We start from the raw sequence: 26179 nt of genomic DNA, 5'->3' as shown, positions 1-26179 counted from the left end.
CGAGGTGATTTCTTCCGTTTATTACAGACGATTCTATAAATTTCGAGGTAAAATTAATCAATTTCAGTCATTGCCGATTATAATAGTAGTTTACGTATCTAGAGCGTAAAACCCCAAGTGCTTGGCGTGATTGGACGAGGATGTAAATCGTTTTATGCTCGTGATGCAAACAATATTTTTAGCCCTATGAGCCGTAAAATTGGAAAACATTGTATAAATACTGTAATGAAAAAGGGAGAAACAATAATGCTTTATTATTATAAAATATATTTATTCGTATTTATTAAAAGTAATGATAATATGAATTTTTCGTTTCACTACAGAAAGATTTTGAACTATAAACAAAAAAATAAACTAAATTCGATCATGTGATTTACAAATCTGATAAATAAAAACTATCTTCAGGACATGTGTATCAATGTCACTTTCCTCGTAATCAAACACGATTTTTCATGGTATATACTGCCGTCCAAAAGTTTGGATACACCAGTCAAAATTTCTTGCCGCGCTAAAAATTACATAGCGAAATCAAAAATAAAGATCATCAAGCGTTCCAAGTAGCGTTTTAAAGAGGATAAATTTGACTCCATCCGGCTTTTGTAGAAAATTCTCTACAAATTTTTTTAGCCCCGGTACGTATTTTTTAACATGGCCATTTTTCGGCTATTTCTTAGCCGCTGGAAATTAACCCCACATCTTAGGAAATAATGTTTCCTCGGTTCTTTCTATTGTAAACTTGAAAAGGATATTAGAACCTACATTTTCATTTTTCAGGAGATTTTGTACGATTTTTTTTTCTTCCAGTATTGTATTTTTAACTAATCTGACATGCTTTAGGAAAAAGCTGTAATTCAATAACTAGGGGGCTTCAGAGAAAATGTCAAGAAGGTAAAAAAATGCATAGGCTCACACTAGAGTAGCTTGAATTTTTCAAAAATAGTTTTGGGTCGAGACTCTGATGAGTGAAGGCGCTCGATTTGAGAATTATGGAGTCTGCATTGGACAAAGTATCAAGAAAGAGGATTTGTTTACTTTTTCATAATTAAGTACCATTTTTCAGATTTTTTTAAAATTATTCCAACAAGTTTTGCAGAATTAAAAAAAAAATTACTTAAACTGTTTTTTGAATATTTTTGTTAAAATTATTTTGACAATTTTTTCAAAATTTTTTTTCAAATATTTCAACAATTTGTTCGGTATTTGTTTTTTGTCCCTAAGATGTAGAGTTAATTTCCAGCGGCTAAGAAATAGCGGGAAAACGGCCATGTTCAAAAATACGTACTGGGGCCAAAAAAAAGCCAAATGAATTTGTCATCTTTAAACCACCGCTTGGAACGTTTGATTATCTTTGTTTTTGAGTCCGCTATCTATCTTTGAGTGCGGCAAGAAATTTCGACTGGTGTACCCAAACTTTTGGACGGCAGTGTTTATATTTGGTGAATTTTTCACCATGACTCACGCGACCCAAAATTGTGAAAATAAATACCAGCTTGTTCCTCGTCCAATTTTCAACAGATCTTGAAATTTTCGTGATGGAGAAACAATGGGGTGAACGTGAAAAAAGAGAATTCCAAAATTCGTGTAGCACTTTTTGTACCCATTAGCAGAAGCAGGCATTCACCCGCCGTTGCTGTGGTTGTGAGATATTGAAATGAGAAAATTATACCTTTTGTGTTTTATCAAAATTTCATACCAAAACTGTAATCGCGTTAAGATTTTATCGTCGAAATTCAGCTATTTAAAATATTCTGCTACCATATATCTGCTACGCACTTGAAGAAGATTTATGATTAATTTGCCAATTTTATTGTTTTCCTAAGAGTATATCTTCTTGGCGCCATCGACAATATTTTTCTGTTCGATCGTAGGTCAATTGACTCAAAAAAGAAGGGAAGTTGCGTGCAACAATTTATTTTTTGCAAGGCCAATCGCAGAACGCTGTTGGACCAATTGATTTTCTGCCACGATCAGAAAACAAAATAACTGCGTAAACTTTGTTTATTGTAAAAGAATGTATACTTATTATAGTATTGTAAATAATAAGTGATTACAGGATTCAATGAAATCAACCTTCTTAAATGACTTTACCGAATCTTCGTCTGTGCATATAGGCTACGGTGCATAGACTGTACAAAGAGAACCAGATTTTCTAATTTTTTACATACAGCATATTGTTTTGCAAAAATTCATTTATAACGTTTTAGTGGAAATCAAATGAGGAACACACTAGTATTTTTTCAGAGATTTAGGTAATACAGACCATGGTGAAAAATCCCTTCGAATAATTGTACTGATGAAAAAACAGTTTCGTCACGAGAGAAGTGAAATTCATGTAATTCGTATACATGCACTTCAGGGTAATATTATTAGCTTTGAAATGAGCTCCATCTGGACTCTGTACGATGAATCGGTCCGGAAATACGACTGTTTGAAATTCCCCGTGCGCGACTATTTTACCGTTTTCTTGAAGTTTTGGAGTATGAGTAACTGGGAGTGATATTAAGAGGAATTACTTCGGAGCTACGCCAACATATTCACAACCTTTCGTGAAGTTTGAAATTATCAATGTTAATTGTGCCCCAAAACTGTACTGTTTGATGTGGAATGACTTCCATACAACCAAAATATACATTCGTCATGTCGGATCTGACCGAAAATGGCAGAAGTCTGTGGTTAGGTACAGAAATAGATGAACAGCATGTATTACAAATAAATATTATTTTGAGGAAATGTAATATGACAGTCCATTATTTACTTCTATATCTTTTGTTATCTTAATTATATATGATCAGTTTTAGATACTTGGAATTTCACATTTCATGTCCTTCGTTTCTGTGTGCTTATGTACAGCACATTATTTCCTCGAATGAAGGCATCGCCGTACTTATTCTTTAACTGTCCATTAACGTACTCTTCTGTTTGTTCAAGCGCGATATTCATGTACCCATCAAGACATGCCAAGACGCCTGAAAATTATTGTCATTTTTACATTTGGATAGACTTTTGCTATAAAAGTATAAAACTGTAGTGGAAATTTAGATTTGTAGAATAGAGTGCCCGTACCAGTGAATGAACATTCATCAGTAAATAAACAATCTATAGAAAAGCATTCCCGTATACAGTTATTTTATAATAGTTGTTCATTCAGTCGGGGCATTTTTTAAAACATTCATTCGTTGGTGAATTCATCTTGGTAGGAATATTAATTCTATACCTATCATCAAAAATTTGTATTTGGATAAAATCAAGTGTTTCAATCTTCCTTGGAAAACAATAAGCAAGTACAATTGTATAATCGAGTCACTGTTGTTGGCTAAGTTTTCAGATAGGTGTATAGAACAAAAATGTTAGCTTATAGAATTTCTGTCTACTCATTTTTAGGGTACGAAGTATTTAGATTACTTTTGAACAAACCTCTGTAATCAACACCACTATTTAATTTTACTACAACTGGTCGGCCATGAATTTGTTGTATAAATTGAGAAAGTGCTTCTTTACGGCTCATCTGAAAACAAACGAACGTCAAATTTCGTGTCAACTTAGGAAATTAACCTTGTAGTTTTAGAGTACGTAAGTTGAAGGGAAGTCGGATGCTCGAATAAGTATAATTAACGATTGCCAGTGCGGATAAAAACATTTCTAAGAACGCCCAAGATAAATTTAAATATGGATCAAGCAAAATTATAACATTCTGTATCCACATGCGGGCAAAATGACTGGTTAGGTTCTGTCAAACCTAGATCAGACTATACGAAACAACACTACTGTTGATGAAGTGATACATACTTTCCACGGATGAAGTTTGGGAAAGCATATCACCACCTTAACATGTCAACTATTTATACGTAAATTGATTTTTACCTTATTATTTTGTAAATAAGCGAATTTATTATTGTTTTTCTTGTTCCGATCTGGTTCGTGGTAGCTTCAAACTAGATATTCAATAATTTAAGCCACAGGCATAGAAGAATGAAGGCAAGAAGGTGATTCTGAAGGTTGACGTACCAAGGTCCCTAGATTAGGAAAGTCAAGGCACGCGTGGGCAAAAAAATTAGTGAGAATGCGCCAAAAGTTTGTTATGACAATGGATGCTTTCATACAGGCTGGGAACTCAGAGGGTGGGGGGTGACTCAAATAATATGGCAAAGCGTAGTGCTCATTTCCGCCACTTGGAGCAGCGCAGCCTTAGGGTAAGCCCAAGGTCCCTAGATTATACAGGTCAAGACACACGTGTTCCAGTTTTTCTCACTATAACGTGGGCAAAAATGTTCTATGCGCGTTCGCCCAAAAAATCCGCATTAACCAGTTTTGACCAATCTAGCTCAATTTCGTAAGGTTAAGCATTAACGAGTTGCGCCCTTAACGTCCTGACGTTCACAAAATAAATAGAAACACGTTTATATTTTAAGATTAATTATTGTGACAGATCAGGAAGAACCACACTGGGTGCTTTCCATTTAGGCCGTGTTCGAAAATTCACTGACAGTACTGTCAGCAATCCTTTATCTCTTTTGCGCTTCCAAGTTCGCGAATAGCTCTGACTCTGTCCTAGGGAATTTTCAGTAATTTTTTAATGGCAAAATCCGTAGTCATGGATGTTTTAATAAGGACAGGATATGAAAAAATCATATGCAAAATAAACTTTCAACCTACAACGGAACTAAAAGGCATAAATCTATTTAACGCCGATCATGTTCGGAGTATGCAAGAATACAGGCATAATGGAGAAAGTTTGTTTAATCAAGCTGAAGTTGGTCGACCAGCATCCGTATCTTCTGAGCCACATAAAGTACAGTTAAACGTGAGCAATCATTATTTTTGTTGATTACGATGTTACTGAATAATATGCTTCATAAAAAATTAAAGTTCTGGAAGTTCACTCCAGCAATATCTAATAAATCTTCATCGGTCTTAATAGATGGAAAACCACAGAAACTACGCTGTTTCCTATTTTGTTCAACTACAGCCTCGTTAAAACCAACCGACTTATCTATTATATCTGTTAACGATGTGCCGCATTGTACCCTTTCATCTTTCATTTTTTTTCCTATTCACAATAGTTTTGAGAGTGGCAATTTCCGGTATTTCAGTTTGAACTTCAGCATCGCAGTAAATAGTCATGTAAATATATCTGTTACAAGTGAAAGTTTTTGTTTGTTCGATACCAGCAGAATTTACAAAATCTACTTGACACTCTTGATCAGTTTTTAAAATTACTTCTGCACTGCTTACATCCATAGGATCACGTCCATTATTATTGACAACATTGTTAGAGTCGTCATTAACTGGATTTCCAGTATCACAATTCACTTCGATGTTATGCTTGTGAAGAGTCTTTCTTCGGTTAATGAGTCGATTGTACCTATAATTAATAGATACCTACATATGTTATTATATAAATATAAATGTATATATTATTTGATTTTATAATTATTTTTTTACTTTTCATATATTTACCTGCTTAAAACAGCTCTTTCATTTAATTGCTTTGCATGATAAACAGGAGGGAATAGAGTTGGCGCGTAGCTTGGACTCGCAGGATCATCTGATTTTTTCTTGCCAATGAAATGACTATTACATATTACGTGATGAGGTTTTGGAGTCCACTTTGAGCCATCAGGACTGAAAAAAACAATAATACTTATGTATTTATATAGTGTTTCATGCAGATAGCATAACAGTTCACCTATTGATATAGTTGGCTTTATTTTAAAAACATAGAAAACTAAGGCATCGAAAATAAGGTTATGTTACTTACTTTTTTCTTTTTACAGCAGCAATCCATTTTTGCCTTTGACGTATTTTATGTGATGCAGTTGGAAACTTGTAAAATATACAATCACTAGTTTTACCGTTATTTTTGCAGTCAACAACACAACAAGTGTAATTCCACATACTGTCTATTATTTCTCATACAAAATGCTACCACACACACGCTGGCTCAACTCACTACTCGTCACCCCGCACGCTGCGATCGTTTCGCAGCTCCCCTCCAAGCGGCGTCTCGCAGTACGCGTTTTGTCCCCGTTTTCTATTTCTACGTGGCGCTAGTAGACTTCTGATACGCTCGCTGCTGACGCACTGACTGATGCCGTTAAGGTTATAATTCTGTTCATTCTGTTTACAAGCAAATTGCGAGCTTGGTGTTGTATTTGTTACAATTGTTCCAATAGTTTTGGAAAATCTACATTGTTTAAATATTTTTTTAGCCAATTTTTTTTTTTCAACGAGTTGCGTTTTTTTACGCGTTTCGTTCGTTTTGTCATACCGACGTGCATTGTGCCCGGCTGTACTTCGGGATACTCTTCGAATCCGGAAAAAGTGCATTTTTTTACAATACCGAAAGATCCCACGAGTAAAAAGTTGTGGAAAGATGCAGTGCATCGAGCCAATAGCTCTGTAAAAGCAGGAAGAGCGGTGTGTGAAAAACACTTTCTGAAGGACGAAATTCTTTGACAGCGTCAATTGCTCGGTCCTAGTGGACAGGTAGTTGGAATAGTGAGTTTCATTTAGAGACTGATTTTATTATTTATAGCATTGTCCCAAAAATTGTACTTAATTTTTTGAAATTCAGTTTACAATTCACAATTTTAGGGACAATTCAAAGTACCTCGATTAAGAAAAGGATGTGTGCAATTGCAGTTTTCATGGACGATATCAGAGAATGTGATCGATGAGTCTATAATATGTTTCCCTCTCAATTTTCTTCGCTGGGATCTCTAGAGCAGACTGAGACTTGAACGATGAATATCGAAGAGAATATTATTTCTTCGTCTGAAGCCGATCTTATTGAAGATAGCAACTGACGACCGTGATGGCAGCACAACACAGATCGGCAATTCATCACAGAACTTTCAACTTTATTTTGCTATGGTTTATTTTTAAATAATCCCAAAATAAAAAAATACACTTTCCATGTAAAAAAGTCTGAACTTTTCGAAAAAAATATTTTAAAAAATATAAAAAATGATACATTGGTAGAAAAAGCGTTTTTTAGATTTTGACCTCATTTTTCAAGGTTTTCCCGACACTGGAGGAAATTGAAAATATTTTTTTCAGAAAGCTGAGACTTTTTTTACACAGAAACCATAATTTCATTCATGTTTAGAAATTTTACAAGGGCTGATATTTTTAGTATCTAAAGTCAAGAATTGCAAATCTTGCAATTTTCGATCTACTGTATCTTCGAAAGGGTTCGACGAAAAAATTCGAAAAAACTCATGAAAGCTCTCTTTGTTATGTACTTTTCAATCAAATTTTTTGTTATGCAGAGTTCAGACCCCCCGGCACAACTTGTATCAATAATTGGTGGAATGAACCATATACATGAATGCTTGTGTATCATCAAACCCGCCCGCTAAAATTTTATCCTTTCTATTTCATGAGCCCCAACCGCGGTCGCCCCAACTGACAATGCCTAACTTCAGTGCGAGAATCTTGCTGTAAACCGAAAGTCACTAGATAAAGTCTAGCTACTCCTGTCTAACCATGTATCACTAACTAACAAATTAGACTTACTTAGAAGTCGCGAGATTCGCTTATAGAATCTCAACATCATCACAATTATAATTTAACTCGTTTGAAAGTATTATTAGCATTAATTACAGTTAACGGAAAACCCTTAGAAGAGATTTTCCCGAGGAAGCATAAACTAACGCCGTATTACAGGCAACCCCTGCCACACGGAGTAGTTCTGTCAGTAAAGAAACCGTAGACGTAATCAGCATCTCTAACCAAAAACATTGCATATACTCATATCCAATGGTTAAATACACATACCTATATACATACATATTTATATCCATGAATATTTCTTTTCAACAATTTCTTTCCAATAAATAAACGTGTATTAAACCCGAGTGTTGTCATCAATAATTATTTCAATCACGCATAGTGATGGTAGGCAGAACCCAGGCCAGCCCCCTGACCCACGTTGCTAAAAGTGGTTCGTAAAATGCCCCTCGATTCTGCCGCCAATTTCCACCACTAGTGGCGCTAGTAGTTACCTGACGAGCTTGCGCGCGGTCAGCGAGGGCAGCGAGCGTGTCCGAAGTCTACTAGCGCCACGTAAAGGAACTAAAAAACGCGGAGAAGACGCGTACAATTTTTTAGTATACGAGCAGTGGTGAGTGTCAGGGGGCTGACCCAGACTCAACAAACTCTCGTCGTTAGAATTTGGGTGAGCTGAACAAGAAAACTTGAGGAGCTAATCAACAGATTTCCGAGATTCATGTATTATCTGCAAGATCACCTGTTCTGCAGAAACATGCATCAACCTTGCATAATTCTGCCGCAAAATGCCGCCGAACGCGGTCTTGCATGATCGGATGCTACATGAAATGCTACCTGGGATGTAAGTACACTTGTGGACAATGAATTTAAGGCGACTAATTTATCACACTAGACAGTTAAGTCGGCAGCACAGGAAACGTACAGCTCCATAGTCCGCCGAGCGCGAAACAAACTCAATCTCAATACGTGTCAATCCAACAAGTCATTATGGGAGCTTTCCAGTAACGACACAGAGCGACACTGTGTCGAACAGGGTGCTTTTCAACAACGACACACTCGGACACAGCTGCGGAGCATGGTTGGACACTGTGTCGGATTCATTGCTGCCAATTTTTTAGTTGGAGATTTTATTTTCGACGCATGGTATTGCTTATATTTATTTATTAAATGCAATGATAATCTACACGCGTTTCACAAATGTTTTTTTTCCCTGGAGCGCTCAATGTTCCTTGATTTTTCGTATAATGCATGAGCAGACTCTAGTGACTGAATTAAGAACCTCAAAGCGTTCCAACAAGCACCAAGGCACAGTGTTCGACCGTGTAACACAGTGTCACACTGTGTCTCCTTGCTGGAAAGCTCCCTATATATGGTCATTATCCCCGCGGTATTCTGAGGTTAGATTCGACAGTCATGGATTATGTTACGTTTATTGAGATTGAGTTTGTTTCGCGCTCAGCCGACTATGGCGCTGTAGGTTTCTCTTTTGCCAACATAACTGTCTAGTGTAAAAAATTAGCCGTCTCAGATTTATTGTCCCCAAGTGTACATACATACATACATTACATCATGCTCGTTCTATATAGGCTCCGTGGAAAGGGGTGAGTCGTTGGATATTTAGGCACACTACGAATACATAATACTCACACCGCAAGCACAGCACGTATACGATACTTAACACCACGAGTTCTTACACTTGCGGTTTGTGTGGAGTCTCGCATTGTTAGTAACGTGAAAATTTAATGTTAGAAAGAATAAAACCGAATTTCAACTATAAAAATGGTACGGCAGTGTTGTATATGCAAAGCAGAGTCCTCAATACATGTAGACATTTCTCTACATCGGTAATTAATTATATCATGTTACTTGTTTACTTTGTGGTCATGTCAGCGGTAAGATAGGGTGCCCTGGTCGATTTCGACTTTGACGTATATATTTCTCAATATCGAGATTCACGTATTTCAAACGCGAAAAAGGGAAAAGTCCCATTTCATACACAACACTGAACACAATCACTGCAATTCATTTTCATTTGACGCAGAAAAAAAGAAATGGCATGAATTCTACGAATTGATTATTGAGATTTCGTAGAATCCGAAAATGTATTGGAGCTTTTTCTTCAGAATTATGTATAGCATGAGACTGCTGAGCCTTTTTTCGTGTTTGAGATACGTTGACCTCGATATTTGGAGATATACATTCATCAATGTCAAATCGAATTGGACACCCACTTAATAAGTTCCCTTGACCCAATTATTGATGTAAAATTTAGCATTATTGATATTTTCAGTTTACCGAAAGATGAAGCAACAAAGCAACAGTGGTTCTTAAACATAGGTCGAGAGGTTAAAAATTGTAGCGCAGTTTGCAGTCAGCATTTCAACGATGATGATTTTGAATATAAAATTTATGGCGACAACGTAAGAAGGTATTTGAAGGCTACAGCTGTTCCATGTTTGTCGCATACTGAGATTGATAGGTATGCTTTTTTTAAATTTTTAATTGAATTATCTGCATCTTTGATATACATAAATAGATTTAATTGTTGAATGTTTATGGATTTTCATCAAGAAAGATCTTTTTTAACTCGATGCCATTAACTATTGAAAAATTATATGTACTCAAAGGATGCATTCTCAATATACATGTGACAACTCATTGGTATTGATTGTAACTCTAATTTGCGCTGCATTTTACTTTTTATTTTCAGTGAAAATGTAGGTAGCCTGAAAATTGAACACACAATGTCTTGCCATGGGAAATCCGTTGTATTGCCTCTCCCAAATTCTGAAATGTACGTTAATAAAATATTGATTTTCATGTGTTATATCGAGTGAAACAGTATTTGGAAATATTTTGCAATCATACTAATAATCAATCATCCAATTGATAGTATATGGCCATCAATGCTAATCAAGTCAGAAGATCTCTCCGATGCTGAGGAATTCAATCAAGAAGGCGACCAGAATTCTGAATGCTCAACATTTTTAAATCCAGGAATTTCCGCTGATGAAAGTCATTCGGATCAGAATTTTACAAAGTTAATAAATGCTGAGAATTTAATGGATATTGATAACAATCATAACTCCGAAGAAACTGCAAACACAGAAACCCGACAAAAGTATACAGCTTCTATAGGGGCCACGATCAAAAGGTTAGCTGTACAAAGTGTTCTGTGATTGGTTTTTTAACTTAATGTTGATCAATATCAGATAATTTAGACGAAAGAATGACAATATATTTTTTTTATTATTGGAGTTGTGAAATTTCAGTTTCCAGAAGTGATCATGAAAATGACAGCTTGCATATCAAAGTATTTCTGAATAAATTGAAGTAATCAATACACTGATCTTTAAAAAATTTTCTATTCGTCGTAGGTATATTATACCATGATGGATGAATTGTATTCTTTTATAGGACACTTGACGAATCTCATGCTACAGTAGGTCGGAAGCGCATTTTTAATGCAAGGTATGTTGGAGATTTGCAGCGAAAAGATTTTACATCTGATATTAGCTGGAATATATTTAAAAATTATATGGAAAACACCAGGAGAAAGCAGAAGATGTTAACTCAAAAAGTTCGAAGATTCAAATTGAAAATAGAGAATTTACAAACTTTGTTAGAGCATGTAAAAGAAATTGGACATCTCTCGAATGAAGGTTGTAATGCACTAGACGTGAGTTAACATACATCAAAATTCATTAGCATAACGAACATAATCATTAACATAATTCATGTTATTTTTCAATTATCAGTATTGTATAGATATTATGAAAATTACATACATACTCAATAATATTATAATAGTGTATTTAATTGGATTCTCTACTATTTTATGCTTTCAACAAGTGCACAGGAATTGGTCAATGTTGTTATATAATTTTCATATTTATCTACACAATGACTTTCATGTACACAGAAATTTAATAATACATTTTGAAAGTAATTTTTTACGCTTTAACTGAACTCCTTTGACTTATGTGTATATATTTATGTGTAATAGTTTCTCATGTGCAAAATGTTAACGATCATTATCATGTTACAGAAATTATTTTAATAGTTTGCCGTTCCAATCAAGATCTTCTTTTACAATGAACAAGCTGTTGATTGATTTGGTGAAAATAGTTACCATTGTGACATCCCTTAATTTAATTGAATTACTGTATACACCTTTGTGCTTTCCTTTCATTTACAGTTTTCTACGTCCCCTATGCTACAATACAAAGTGAACTAGAAATACTTTTTCTGAGTTCAATCTTTCCATTTCTACAAGGATTTGAAAACATTGATGCAACACCTGAATTGTGCAGAAAAATGAATGACATATTCGAGTTTTCAAATTCACGAAGAAAGTTCGTTAAAAACGAATTCCAGAAATATATGAGTATTAACCCTAATCACTTACACCCATGGAAACTTCCCACATTACTTACACGAGGTTACCCATACCCCAGCGAACTTTGGATCATTATTACTGTACACAACATTACGTTACGCACTGTTACGACTTGAACAAAATTCTGAGACAAAATTTGACATTTAAGAAATAGACTGCAATCTTAAATTTAGCAAAAGAGAATGGAGGATGTGGGAGAAATTCCTGAAGCAAAAAAAGTAAAACAATATGCAATGCATGTGTTGGGGTCTCTGAAACACCAAAGTTTCTTCAATCATTCCTCATTTTACTTGCACAAACAACCCTGATTCAAGCACGCTGACTTTAAAATTGTACATTAAAGTCAGCTCGGGGGTCAACCGGACCCCATGTAAGTGACTAGGATTAAGAATATATTGAAATGGAAATAAATGCTCGTGAGTGTACTGATTATGTAAAATCATTACACAATATCAAAAACTGCACGAAAATTTTCATTTTGGGAATTGATTGTTTTTACTGTAAAAATTTACTAGACTTGCTGAGTTTCTATTCAATGAACAATACGCGATGTTTTTGTTGACATATAAATTGAGTCAAAACAAAGTCGAGTCATCTGGAAACGTTTTTTCATGTATAAGACAAATAGGTGGCTTTAACAACAATCTAACCTGCTGTCAATTTAGATCTGATCATAAGAAAATGGTTATATACGTAAACTCCATTGTACCCAATAAAGCCAGTTGTACCATGAACAATGATACTGTCATGTTGAAGTTGGAAAATAATATCAGTAATTGTAATGTCGATAATATTTGTAATAACATATTTGACCACGATTATATAAGAGACAATTGGAGTTTCAGTGAATATATTCATGGTATTGTTATTTATATTGCCAGATCCATTGTGCATACTATGAAAAATGTAATAAAATGTCAAATGTGTCCAGAGCAGTTGGAATGCGAAACGATATCAGCATCGTTGATTCAATGAAAAGATAGCTCACTTTCCCATAAAGAAGTTAAAGGGCTTACAAGTACATCCTAAAAACAAAAGAGTGATTTAATTTCTCCCAGCAAAGATGTCATCAGTATTTTTAAAACTGCTGAAAAAGTATTAAGGATGACGCCAAACTTATTGTCAATGAAAATCGTTTTACAGAAAGTCAAGATTCATACTGAAAAATTGTTAATTCCATTGAATTTATTTGTACATATTAATATGTTTACGGAAAGTACAGTTCTGACAACTCTTGAAATTGATTTGATCGATAACATATTAGACGTTTTCATAACCGTGTATTATCTTTTAGTAACTAGCGAAACAAAAAGTTACTTGTCTTATTTTGTATCGCTCATTTCCATTACTTCTTATCCATAGATATCATAATATATTGAACGTTTCGATTGTATGTTGGCCTCATTATGCATCAGTTTCAGTTGTTGGAAGCAATTTTTCTATTTGTATTATATATTACAATAAGTCTTTGTTCAAAGTTGGTTCAAACTTTTCTATATAAAATTGAATAAACATCTTCAACTGTATTCACATTCATTATCAAATGCTACCTGACTGCATGAGCATATGAAACTAACTACCTTGCGGCTATTGGCCCTTCTTTTCTCAAAATTGCATTAAACCCCTAGTTCATCCTCAATCGGAAAAGTAAATTCTCGACTTTTGCGCCACCTGGAGACTGGAGATTGTTGCATTGTTGTTATTGAGAAACAATAATGCGTTGAATAACAAAACCGAACAAACCAATTCCTCGAATGACAATTTCGTAGCTTGAATTGTGTTGGATTCATGTTTGTTGGGTTGTATTAGGTTGGACTAACTGTTTAACAAATTGTTTTCGAAGAATTGGTTTTAACGAATTGTTTTTCGATAAATTGCCTTTGATGAATTTCCCGCCAATCGAGTTCAAAATGTATAATAGAATATAAAAACTAATGTTTTCCTTTATAGTTTTATAAATGCAGACTGTAACTCATACGGCACATTATAAATCAAAGCTGTGATGTTCGTATGAGATTAAAAAAGAAAAGGAAAAAAATCCTAAAGTTTCAACGAATTTATCATATACTCTATTTGATTTGCAGTGACCGCCAAATTAGTACGAAAATCCGAGACCATTACAGTGTGGCACTGCCGTCTAGTATTAAGCGGTAGCTCACTCTGGCAACATCGGCCATATTCTTGATTCGTCAGGTTCGTCACTGCCTGTGTAACCCTCATCTGGACGTACATGAAGTTTTTTAATGGATTACGCCGTGATCGTAATTAAAATTATTCAAATAGTGTTCCGCGATTTTTGCTTAAAATCGATAATAACTGTGTAATTTCATATGTGTATGTCGTGTCAAGACTGGAATTTTCTCATTTGGACATATGGCAAGGTTAGACTTCCATGCAGTGGTTGACAGTTCAAAAATGACAGTACAGCCAAGCGAAAACTCATCATATCATCTGAAATAATTAATAACTGATGATAATTACCAAATACAACAACATTTGCCAATTGGCTGGCACTTAGTGCGTTTGTCCCATATTTAATAAGAACAAACAATTGAAGATGAATGACATTTGTCCGCACTTAATATGCAATGGAATTGATAACAATCGAAGTAAGATCGCGCATACGTTCTTGCAATATATTCATCTTGACTCGGGATATTTTGGAAAAAAGCTCGATTCAGTTGAAGCTCAAAGAAAATGTGATAATTCTTCGAATGGGCAGCCAAATAAAATTTCTACCACTGAATTTCATAAAAATTATACCAAAAACTCTCTCTTCATTGACTGTCACCGACAACTGGATCTCGCTCAGAGTGCAAACCCAACCGATCGAAGGTTCATATGGATCATTTAAAACTGAGATAGTTGCTACACCTGGAGATTCGACCATTGATTTTCAAAATAATCCCATTAATATTGAACATCGATTGAAAGGAAGAAACTGTTGCCTGCGATGCTCACGATGTAAGAATGACATCACTAACGTAGTTTTCTTCAAACGAGTGCTACCCTTACCCTCAAATATCTGCGAACCAAGTGAATGGTTTTGTTGCAATCATGATGGCAGCGATTACTCAGTTATCCCATACCCTAGGGAGTCTGACTGTTTTTACGAAAGGAATTACAGACTGTTGAACAAGGCAATTTTCAAGAAGGAACTGAAAATCGATGAAGATAGTCAAACAGTTACATGCAATAGATGTTTATCTACACTTGGCGGTCATTCTACATATAAAGATAGCATTAAGATATGGAACTGCTGTGTAGAATTTAAATTTTCAGATGATGAATCAGACATTGAAAAAGCTTCAGATCCATTGCAAGATTTCATCTCAATTGTTAGCAATCGAACCGATATCTTTACCGGTAATCGAATCTTAGTCGAAACTTTGGATGGTGAACGTTCCCATTACCTGATTTTGCAGGTAATGGATAAGAATTTAGAATTATTAATTGAGAAGGATTGTGCCATGTTAAGTCAAGGTGATACAATTGAATTAGCATCTAGTCGAGTAACCAAACTTTTATACAAGTATACGGAAAATGAAACGGAGATGAAGAGGTACTGTGTTGACACAGAACGGTGTCAAGTAGCTTTGCCAGTCATGATGGCTGCTGTTGATCATCTTTCTTCATCAACAAAACGATATCCTCCATCGTATAGAATTATTGATAAATATTTTGTAGGCTTTGTTTACTTATAACGATATTTCGTTAAAGGCCCATTCTTACTTATCTTTGGCTTGATTATCATAGATGAGTCCATATGAAGAGATATTGTCTGGCATTTTGACAGTCATTTAATATTAATAATTATATAATAGGTAATTATTTCCCTTTTTTTCTCTTGAATGTGGTAGGAAATATAAGCAGACGCTAATTCAAATACTCACAAATACAAAATTGAATCATTCTTTTCCTTTCAGGATTTCTAAGTTAATATCTAAACAGCAGGGCGCTCGACGACTATTTTCAATAACATGAAAATATGCCACACAGGTGTTTGTTTTATTTAGCACTATCATGAGAGAACATTGTGTCTCTGTCTTTGTTCGATAAACATAAATAAGTACTTATAAAAACTTATTATTTATGAGCCATATTTATTAAGGTAATGAAAAAATTAATTTCATACGCAACTGATTTGATACAAAATAAAACTTGATGTTTTAGTACGTGTAATATTTTCATATCCAGGCATATGTTACTATGCGCACCTTCGTAATCACTGTTAATTCCTTGAACCAAGATAAGGTTAAGTTTGCAAGGTTAACGTAACGATACACTGTTAGGGGAAATCGTTATTCTGCAACTTGAGAACTGTTAATTCAGTATACTGATACTAATTCTAACAAAGTTAATTAGTATACTGATACTAATTCTAACAAAGATAATTAGTATACGGATACTAATTCTTCAACTTCATAACTGTCCCACAGATTCTAATCTATTTTAAATTCATAACTCCTTCAATCGTTCCAAAGACACAAACATTGATTTTTGTTTGAGTCAATGTTCGTTACTGCATTCACATAACGATTTTCAACAAATCAAAGGCATGGGTGATCCCCTTTGATCTGAATTTCAAGGTGAGAAAAAATGCATAGATCATCCGTTTGACTAGTAACAATTAGATACTTGACTCACGAAACAGTTGTCAGTTTATTGTCGGATCGTCATGAATTATGAGATTTCACGATGTATAAACGTTGAGTCAAGATGTTGAACACTGCTAGCGTAATGGGGCCTTCCGTAACCAAAAATGAAGGAGATGAATTCATCGTCAAGCGGTGAACTCTGCGGCGCGCAACGCAAGTCGCTAAACGGTCGGCACGTCAAGGCGAGAAGAAATAATGTACTATCACGTGTACACTTGTGGATCTCGAAGATGTGGACAGTGATTTTGAAAAGGCTAATTTTTTCCCTAGTTTATTACGTTGGCAATGGAGTCTGCCCGAAACGCTACACCGGCCGCAGGCTCAATCTCTGTAAACATAACAGAACGCAAGAATATAAAATTCACATTACATAATATGAGCGTTGACTGAAGATATATAAAGACTGATAGCCTTATGGAACTTTTCGTAATCGAAAATGGAGAAGATAAATTCATCGTCAAGCAGCGCTCTCTGCGTCCTTTCTTGCACGCGCAACTCAAGTCGATAAGCGGTCGGAACGTACAGACGACAAAAATTGATGTTTCCATCCTAACTCCATCGCTCATCGCGTGTGCCCAGATAACGCAGAGACGAATATTGTTGTGCCTACGGAGTGACGAACGGGAACGGAATGAAATTTTCATACAACTCCGTGTGGACGTCGTATGCTTTTCAATTACGCAAATTCATTTGGGCCAAATTCAGCAACGTCAGTCTAACTTCATCGGATCGATAAAAATAATACTACTTAAATAGATGCATAATGAACATGCACCTGGCTTACTGTTAAAAGAGTTAGAAACATTTTGTTGATGCAAAGGATGGTAGTAGTCGAAGAAGTTATTCAAAGGATGGAGATATATAGTTGTTCCTATATGTACCTCATGTAATTTCTATACATATGTTTAATACTTAACTCGTACCGTTAACCGAAATAATAATATGTATCTTCAGTCAACGCTCATATCTTCAATCAGAAAGAAGATGCAGCTAACGGGTAAAAATGATTTCTACACTGATGTTATATTTCCGTGGTTTTTAAAAATTACAGTTTATTTGCAGCGAAAAACCCAGACCTTTCTACGCAAAAATACTACTTGTAAATAATTTTTGGAAATTAGGTAAGACTCGATTGTTACTAGTGTTTGAGTCCATGCTGTAACAAACACCGATAAACCTCAGGCAATCGTTATCTCAAAAGTAATTTTGAAAAAATTTAAAGACTATCAAGGTTCCTTTTTTCAACTTCTACTCATCTTACCTGGTTGTATTGCGACTCTGTCCGCTAACCCCCTAACACAAGATTGTTCAGAAATTTATTATAAGTGGCCCAGATTATGATTACTCATATCTGTCCACTTTATTATACGTTTATGGCAGTGCCGGTATTGATTGTTAGGAATTTTGAGTTTGAGAATATGTATTTCCGACCGAATCGATACTATTTTAACCGAAATTTCAGTACTTTTTCGGTAACCCCTAATAATAATAATATTACCTAGAGGATCCAATTGTGTAATAATACTACAATATATAGGATATCAGAAACTAACGACTGATATCACCTATACATGGATTTTTCGGATTCTTTATAATTAATTTCGCATCAATTATCTACGATATCTCGGTCGAAAAAATACAGATGAAAGGTTTCGCAGTCTTAGGTAGAACAAGAATTTCACGAAGTGAAGATGAGACATTGGTAGAACGTTAAAGAGTTACGTTATATACGTTAAAATTACAAGAAACTTGTCAGAAATTCATGTAATTGCTTAGTACTCATCCAACAAATATGCATCGTTGATGAGTTGTTGAAACGGCATCAGGTTCCGGTGGTGGGCTGATTGTTCGTTATGGAGAAATATACATAGGTCTGTTAAATTCCAAGCGATACCCTTCCTGCGAAGATCACCATCCAACAATGCATGCACTGGTTTTTGAAATTGGTGCACCAATTGCCATGGCAAGGCAGCCAACTTATGCGTAAAACGTTTAGTTATTGATGCATCATTTGTTTCGCGTTTTACGAATTTATCCTCTGAAAGTCCGGCCTTCCTTTCTGTCAAAAGTGACATGATTTTATGTATTTAATGTGACAAAACATTTCTTACGTGATATTTAATTAAGTCTAAGATTAAATAATAATATTATAAAATGCGAGTTATCATTGATTGCCTTTCTTTTTATGTATCAATGTATGTGAATGTAATGATTTTTTGAGAAAAGTGTTCAACAGTAGATTCGGTTAAGTAATCTATGAATCGAGCGGGTATACAAATTGGTCTTGAAGGTTTTTAAATAATTTTCTACAATATAGATTCGAAAAGTCAAGCGGGGGAGAAGGATGTTGGAATAGCCAAACTCTAAATTGCCAAAGGTACGTGCACCTTGTTGACTATAATTAACAAACGAAATTTATCAAAAAGAAGAATGTATTTACGTGGAATTCACTCTGACTAACATAGAGGAATCTGGAGGTATTAAGATTCCACATGCGTTACAAATTATCGACATATGAGTTTTATTGAAAATGAGTTAAATTTATGCCAGAATAAAAGTGTCATTTGAAAAACTGCAGTATGTTAGTATTTGACCAGTGAAAATTAGTTCACTTGTGCTCCTTTCCACACCACCGCAAGCAGTAGAGCTCCCGGCGCGTTTTTTTATGTAGTATCTCCGGTAGGCCTACTCCACGAAGAATATTTGCAAGATTGATCTTACGTTCTTCGAAAAATTGCACGGAGGATAGCATGGAGACTAGAGTACAGGAGTCCAATCTCTAAGGCGGAGAGGCAGAAAAAGCGTCCGCGAAACTCCGAGATTTAATAGTGCACGGTTTTATCACGAGTGTCGCTCCGGACGTTCTGATCCTATAAATATAGTAATACAGTGATATAGTGACCAAAATTATACTTCGAACATTGGATATAGATTCAACACACAGTCACACTCGGGTAACAGCTGCGGCAGAGGCAACTGCAGCAGCACGCTGTGGTGACGGGTGGTAATATCAACAGTTCTACGGGTGTACAGTGGGACGTTTTTGATAGTTTTTTTGCCAATTAGATACGCACTATCAACGTTACAAATCTTGGGCACAAGAATTTGGAGGCCGTTCTAGACGGTGCGCAGCGTATCAACGTTTAGCGATTGAGAAGAATGTGAAGATTAACCTCACAGTACCGTGCAAATTTGAAAACGCAAAGCACGATGGGATTGCAGAAGAAGTTATGTAAGCTTCAATACCTCCAACGCGACGATCCTCCACTCGAGCGACATAGACGGTTGGTGTACACGCGCATGGAGCGACCTGCTGTCGAATGTTGAAGATTTTATAAAATACATGATAAAATACAAATTTATACCAGCATTCAACAGATTGGACTACAGATCTTTCACGATTGGCGATCAAACTGATTGTCTGATCATGATGGCCGCCTGTTCTTATGCGACGGATGTTTGTGTCAATTTACTGTGAAACACGCCTACAACAGTCATCGGTAAGATTGTATTATGCCAAATGAAGTGCGTATGGAATCTCCCAAGTTTAAAGATTTAGCCTTTTCAAATTTCAAAACAAAGGCACCATTCCATTTGTCGTTTACGCTGATCTCGAATGTATGTTAAAGTCCGTACTGGTGCGGTGGGTCAATTCCAAAATCATGCCGCAAAATGTAAAACACGTGAATTTCATAAGCATGTCCGGCACAGTGTAGTATACTATGTACATACATAAAACATAAATTAAAAATTATAATGTAAAGATAGGAATAATGCTAATAAAACATTAAAATTAAATACATAATTCAATATTAAATCGTAGAATGCTGTTTGTGATTTCTATTAAGTAACAAACAAGAATAATACACACAAGTACATACTGTAATATCACATACCGTAATAAAACGTAAAATATTATCATGCATAAAGTAATAAGTAAAAAAATATTATATTTTCGTAATATGTAAAAATATTATTTTACAAAAAATTTATAAGCATAGCTTGCCACGCATATTCTTTTTGGCTCATTTGACTTTGGTGTTTAAGTACTTATAAATAATTTGAAAATACTTAACAAAATTATTGTCCTTTAAAAAACGTGAGCTTATTATTCTGCATTCGTATTCTTTGTCTTCAATCTTGTAAAAGTTTACCTTGATGTTTTAAACGAATATTTATGTATTTTTGTATAATGAGTACAATTAATTGATGATGACGGCCCATAAATAATTCGTGTTTAAGAAAGTGCTCATCGTCATCTAAAATTGAAGTTGGATTAATATTCAATGTTTCTGTAACCAATTGAGCATTCACATTTTTGGTAATTAAATAGTTTTGACTACACATGATTCTTTCTGTGCATTTGCAAATAAAGTTGACATCACAGGATGCATACTTCAAACCTCCATAATTTTTTGCGTTAGTTAACTGAGACTTATTGGTACTGTCAGTTGTGTCTAATAATAGATCACAGCATTTATCACAGTGGATTTTTTGTGTCGAAATACGTACAATTGAACCTGCAGTATACTTGACAATATTTTCTGAGTATTCAGAAAAGCACCAACCTTCATTTTTAGTTTTACTAAAACTGTGTTGAAATAAATGATAATTGTCATTTTTTAGAAGATCACCAACATTAATGGATTGCGATATACTTTTTAGATGAGTTTACTTTCTTATAACTAATTTTTGAGCTTTCATCATTAGTGTATGTACTTTGTTCATTAGTGATATTACTTAATGCTACAAGTTTCTCTTTAGTAGGGCTTACTTCCTTGCTGCAACTTTTTGATGATTTATCATTATTATTTGCACTTTCTTCAGGGAGAACTAATGTTTAATCTAAAGGAGTACAATTTGCCAAAGAATATGTTACGATATCTAATTTGCTAAGCAATAAATATTATAGGCAGAGTTATACTTTAAATCCTTTTGTTCATATGACTCAAAAATATTTCTTCATTTTTCAATCAATCAATTTTCGATCAATGTACTGAATGAGTTTTTTTTTCTACTTCTTTTAAATTAGATTTATTAATACTCATTTGAATTGATTTTTTGCAAAATTTACTACGAACATTTAACAAATCAAACATACCCTTAAAATTTTTGCAAACTGTTGCTGTTGAAGAAGCATTTTCAAAGTCTTTATATTTATAAGTGAATTTTCATAAAGTTAACGCAACTGCGACACTTTTGCTTAGCACTTGAGCTGCCGAAAAATACTTTCATTTTCTCTTTATAGAAATTAACGTGTCAATGACTGATTTTACAAGCTAAATGTCATCTCGAACTTTCTCGTGCTTTCTGTAATTTTTTAATGAATTCCCAATGCATGCACGGCCGAATTACGATATGAGGCATCCTTACGCCAAATCGACCGCAGCGACCATTAAATAATTTGATCCAATTAAGTATCCTCAAATTATAAATGACGAAAAGAATATTATAAATGAAAATACCGTTTTCTTCATGTCACTTCGGAATAGGTGTTTAATACTTTAATGGAAGTACACGGGCCGACGCAAGCTGCCAACAACACTGAACTCGGTTTTTCGTGATTATTAGGTTATACAGGTTATGTTTTATATATTTTTAAACTAATGTATCAATAACAGAAAGCTTGTTTGACTTGAAACAGTCACTCGCATTACCTTTGGTATTTTAGGTTTGCAAGTTGCTGTGAACATGGAATTTTTCACTATAGAGCTTAGTTTCCATAAGGTTATTGGATTTTTCAGGGATTGAAAGCATTTTATGTAAAATCAGTTAAATCGCAGGTACTTGAGAAGCTGGGTTACGTTTTTATGTAACTAGCTGCGCCCTGTGTAGTTAAGGGGCAGTGGAGTCATTGAACCATTATCACATTGATCTTCCTGCTTCTTGTTTATTTGAGAGATTATAAGGGGTATTTTCGTATTGAACTCATTCCGTGAGTTGCTGATTGATTTCAAAAAATTTTAAACTTGTACAAATTTTTCAACCAGAAAAAGAACTTAGAAAAAAACCTCAGATACCGGGTGGCCCCCAGACAGCTTGCGCCCCCACGCCATGGCATGGTTGGCTTGCTGGAAAATCCGACCCTGAATGTATGTAGTCTTGTCCATCATAAATTATTTGACCTTTTGTAGCTATATAATTTCGAACAAGCTTAAGGCAACGACAAAGGTCATAAAAAATATAAACTGGTACGAAAGTACTTGGATGCTCAAAATATGGCTTCAAATTGTCTTTATCTTTATAATTTAGATTCGTGCCTAATGATTCGCAAGCTGTCCTGTGAGCTCGATCGCACTAAAATGTTACACTTACTACATTAATCTTGTTTTCATTTAATTTAATTAATACGTCTTTAAGTAGGGTAGCTTTTTCTATGCCGCCAATGAATGAATCAAATAATGAGCTACTGGAACTTGGAAACCGCCATTAATATTCACCAACATAAGAACTAATGATTTAGTAGCAATTTTATGCTTTCCATCCGCGTCCAATGCATTCAATTGGCCTCCTAAATCTACAATGCCTTTCCACTTATGTGTATTACCATTCTATTCTCTATGCTGCTTTCATCAAAACTAATATTGAAAACGAGCTTTTTACCCCTTGTTGACTCTCGCTTGATAATATCAGATACATTATTGATAGTTTTATTCAGATATATCTGGCTTGTACTCCTTTGCATATGTCCAACTGTTAAGCGTTTGGACACAAGGTAGCCATTTTAAAAAACTTCGTCTAACAAACACATACGCAGCCGGAGACTGGAAGTGAAGAGTACAGGCGAAGGTATTCAGTTTTTTAGGAAAAGGTACTGTAGATTTTCGTTATTCCATACACGTTATTAGCTCTTTCATATGTGATGGCAGAACCTATCAAAAAGCCAAAAAACCAAAATGGATACTGTTAATCATATTGAAGTTAGTAACGTCATTGTAACGATTCATGCTGAAAAAACACTGTTACTTCGCGATTTTGGACATGTCCGAAATTCAGTAGATCATAATAAAACAAAACACTCATATTTTGAAATCTTAGTTCCTTAAACATCATTATGGTTTTTTCTCCAATGTTTCGTTTCGATAACATTGCTAGCTTCAACCTCGTTACTGTTATTTTTGTATATTCACTATTATATGTACCATTCATTATAACATTTTTATTATTATAAAATATACTATATGATGAAATCATAGCAAAAATATATAAATATGTACAATTTTTTTCCTTAGATACAATTAAATGAATATTATTAAAATCTCACCTTTCAACATTCAACAGCATCAAATTGTTCTCCTTTATCCAAAGTTTCTATCACATCAATCAAATTTTGTATTTTCCTTTCTTTACGCGAGTTTCTATTATGAGCAGCTGCAATTCTAGACCTTTGATAAGCTACGTAAGTTAGAAATCGATTCCAAGCGTCTTTGTTAACAAAGTCTTCTTGACATATATAATCTGTCTTAAAACCATTCATGAAACGCACTCTTTTCGCTGTTTTGATGTCATTGAATGAGCGTTTCCTAAAATTATAATTTATACTACATATTATAATGAAAAGAAGAAATTCAATTGTTATGCATCAATAATGCATTTTTATTATTGTTGTGAAAGAGAATTACCTTTTCTTACTGTTTGATTTAATACTTGAGGTACTACCATTCAACGTTTCAGAATTATTAAAAGGCGGTTCTTGAATATACGTTTCAGTCGCTTTTTTAGTATTTGATTGTAAACAAATATCTTTTGACACATCACTTTCTCGGGAGTTGATAGATGTTATTGAGGAAACTTTATTTGGGCACATTTTAACGTCTTTATTCAGATGTGACTGTGCACTTACATCTTCAAGGGCATTACTTTTATGAAACTTAAGAGAATTTGTTAAAGTGACCTCATCTGTACACATTTCAGTTTCATTTGTATTCGCTTTGAAACTTATGTGTTCTGGTATATCATTTACTTCACAATAATTAATATCAATTATTGCATTCTCTTTTGTTTCATTTTCTTTTGGCAGATTAAGTGAATTAATATTTTTCTGTCTAGGAACAGCTTCTTTGCATAGCCGCTTTCTTTGTCTGAATTCATCAGAATAAAAAAATGATTCTGCATGAAAGTGATCACTGCATATGCTTGCAGTTTTAAAATTCGGAGTTTTTGATACATTTATAGCATCGAGCCATTTTAGCTTTATTGATTCATTTTTGGGAAACCTGCAATCACAATAGGAATCAATGTATATAGTGAGTAAGAAATTTTTAGGTTAGGACTATAAACTACAAATACAATACTTACATGTGAAAACTACGTTCGCATCTTGGAATTTGTTCTGCTTTACATATGAGGCATGTTCTTGTCATTTTGCTTAGTATTTTCCGCTAGTTTCATACACGATATCACATTAAAGAACATTTCTTAGCAACATCGATATCATAAATTCAACGGACGCGCAAATTTTTACTGACCATAATAATAACTGACGTCTCGCAGTATTGTGCGTCAGTGTTGCCAGACTGAAATTCTTCGCCGTATTAGATGGCGCCATAAAACGTACCAGAATGGAAAATTTCGTACAAGAAATTTAATTATGATTATGTAAATAGAATACTATTAATTATCTACCATATTGATACCCATACTTGTCAATAATATCCTTTATGTTCTCTAAAACATAAATCAATTAAATATATGATACGGAGGTACGGGCCACCTATAAGTTTACAGGTTAACCCATCTGGAGTACAACCAGCCCCCTGACACTCACCACTGCTAGTATACTAAAAAATTGTACGCGCTTGTCCCCGTTTTTTAGTTCCTCTACGTGGCGCTAGTATACTTCTAACACGCTCGCTGTCCTCGCTGACCGCGCGCAAGCTCGTCAGGTAACTACTAGCGCCACTAGTGGTGGAAATTGGCGGCAGGATCGAGGGACATTTTGCGAACCACTTTTAGCGGTGTGTGTGTCTGGGGCCTGAGTGCAACCATGGACGAATATGATGGATAAATGAAAAAAAAAGTAAAAAAAAGTATGAAAAAAAAAGTGGTCTGTACTTTTGACCGGACCTACCCATCTTTATGTATTTTGACGCGCTCAATCCGAATCTGAAGTCAGATTTGCCCGTACACCCTCAAAATTTTAAGTAAATTGCAAAAAACCATAAAAATCGCCAAAAATTAGCAGTTATGGTGAGAAAAAAATTTATAAAACTATAGACCAAGTATGATTTTTATGCATTTTTGGTCCGCTAAACACGACTCTGAAGTTTATTCAACCATAAGCCTTTTAAAATTTAAGTGGGCCAGTGTTATTAAAAAACTTTACATTTGTTTTTAGTAATCTCTATCAGTCACACTAGTCAGTGAATGATCACTTTTCGAATATTTGAAGTCACTTTGTCTCATCAAGGAGGCCGCTATGAGCCCAACGAAAAATATGTTTCTAATTAATTTTGCGATAAAATATTCAAAATCAATTGGCACTTCTTGGTTGAGAACTGCAGGAGATATAGATTTGAAAGATTAAGTTCACCGGTTCTCGACGAATACCATCAGCTCAGGAAAAAGGGAAAGAAACCAGATTCTGGGTAACAAAAAATGTCAACGCAGA

General features: G+C 34.7%; 5 protein-coding genes and 3 long non-coding RNA genes across 16 annotated transcripts; 5 read left to right on the top strand and 3 right to left on the bottom strand.

Moving 5' to 3' along the window:
* Positions 1 to 2162: 2162 nt before the first annotated feature.
* On the bottom strand, positions 2163 to 4018 carry LOC107222903 (U6 snRNA-associated Sm-like protein LSm6). Its single transcript, XM_015662439.2, has 3 exons — positions 3862 to 4018; positions 3415 to 3505; positions 2163 to 2966 (listed from the first exon to the last, which is right to left on the bottom strand). The coding sequence occupies exons 2-3, from the start codon at positions 3503 to 3505 to the stop codon at positions 2818 to 2820; spliced, it is 240 nt and encodes a 79-aa protein (XP_015517925.1). The 5' UTR covers positions 3862 to 4018; the 3' UTR covers positions 2163 to 2817.
* Positions 4019 to 4661: 643 nt separating this feature from the next.
* On the bottom strand, positions 4662 to 5955 carry LOC124295486. Its single transcript, XM_046745703.1, has 3 exons — positions 5759 to 5955; positions 5458 to 5622; positions 4662 to 5362 (listed from the first exon to the last, which is right to left on the bottom strand). The coding sequence occupies exons 1-3, from the start codon at positions 5893 to 5895 to the stop codon at positions 5029 to 5031; spliced, it is 636 nt and encodes a 211-aa protein (XP_046601659.1). The 5' UTR covers positions 5896 to 5955; the 3' UTR covers positions 4662 to 5028.
* Positions 5956 to 6069: 114 nt separating this feature from the next.
* Positions 6070 to 7854, top strand: LOC124295401. 2 transcript variants are annotated; one of them, XR_006905356.1, is made up of 2 exons: positions 6070 to 6498; positions 6595 to 7854. It is a non-coding gene; the product is annotated as an uncharacterized LOC124295401 (long non-coding RNA). The 2 variants fall into 2 exon arrangements; XR_006905357.1 differs by having other exon boundaries at positions 6575 to 7854.
* Positions 7855 to 8974: 1120 nt separating this feature from the next.
* On the top strand, positions 8975 to 14388 carry LOC107222906. 8 transcript variants are annotated; one of them, XM_046744796.1, is made up of 7 exons: positions 9120 to 9356; positions 9803 to 9991; positions 10223 to 10306; positions 10406 to 10666; positions 10930 to 10983; positions 11065 to 11191; positions 11711 to 13432. In XM_046744796.1, exons 1-7 carry the CDS (start codon positions 9292 to 9294, stop codon positions 11747 to 11749), a joined length of 819 nt encoding a protein of 272 aa, XP_046600752.1. In that variant the 5' UTR covers positions 9120 to 9291; the 3' UTR covers positions 11750 to 13432. The 8 variants fall into 8 exon arrangements, with proteins under 8 accessions (XP_046600749.1, XP_046600752.1, XP_046600753.1 ...); XM_046744793.1 differs by lacking the exon at positions 9120 to 9356 and adding an exon at positions 8975 to 9113 and having other exon boundaries at positions 10930 to 11191; XM_046744797.1 differs by lacking the exons at positions 11065 to 11191; positions 11711 to 13432 and adding an exon at positions 13996 to 14388.
* Positions 14389 to 14489: 101 nt separating this feature from the next.
* LOC107222899 lies at positions 14490 to 16086 on the top strand. The gene has a single exon (XM_015662434.2). The coding sequence runs from the start codon at positions 14500 to 14502 to the stop codon at positions 15613 to 15615; it is 1116 nt and encodes a 371-aa protein (XP_015517920.1). The 5' UTR covers positions 14490 to 14499; the 3' UTR covers positions 15616 to 16086.
* On the bottom strand, positions 15764 to 25353 carry LOC107222930. Its single transcript, XM_046744791.1, has 6 exons — positions 24868 to 25353; positions 24192 to 24785; positions 21671 to 24092; positions 19291 to 19439; positions 17831 to 18628; positions 15764 to 16897 (listed from the first exon to the last, which is right to left on the bottom strand). The coding sequence occupies exons 1-3, from the start codon at positions 24930 to 24932 to the stop codon at positions 23837 to 23839; spliced, it is 915 nt and encodes a 304-aa protein (XP_046600747.1). The 5' UTR covers positions 24933 to 25353; the 3' UTR covers positions 15764 to 16897; positions 17831 to 18628; positions 19291 to 19439; positions 21671 to 23836.
* Positions 16184 to 17293, top strand: LOC124295295. Its single transcript, XR_006905199.1, has 2 exons — positions 16184 to 16275; positions 16310 to 17293. It is a non-coding gene; the product is annotated as an uncharacterized LOC124295295 (long non-coding RNA).
* LOC124295294 lies at positions 19488 to 22512 on the top strand. The gene is made up of 2 exons (XR_006905198.1): positions 19488 to 19573; positions 19636 to 22512. It is a non-coding gene; the product is annotated as an uncharacterized LOC124295294 (long non-coding RNA).
* Positions 25354 to 26179: the final 826 nt, after the last annotated feature.

This window comes from Neodiprion lecontei, chromosome 7 (assembly GCF_021901455.1).
Source record: "Neodiprion lecontei isolate iyNeoLeco1 chromosome 7, iyNeoLeco1.1, whole genome shotgun sequence".
NCBI lineage: Eukaryota > Metazoa > Arthropoda > Insecta > Hymenoptera > Diprionidae > Neodiprion > Neodiprion lecontei.
The sequence above is the reverse complement of the archived record's forward strand: the minus strand, read 5'-3'. Positions and strand labels throughout refer to the sequence as shown.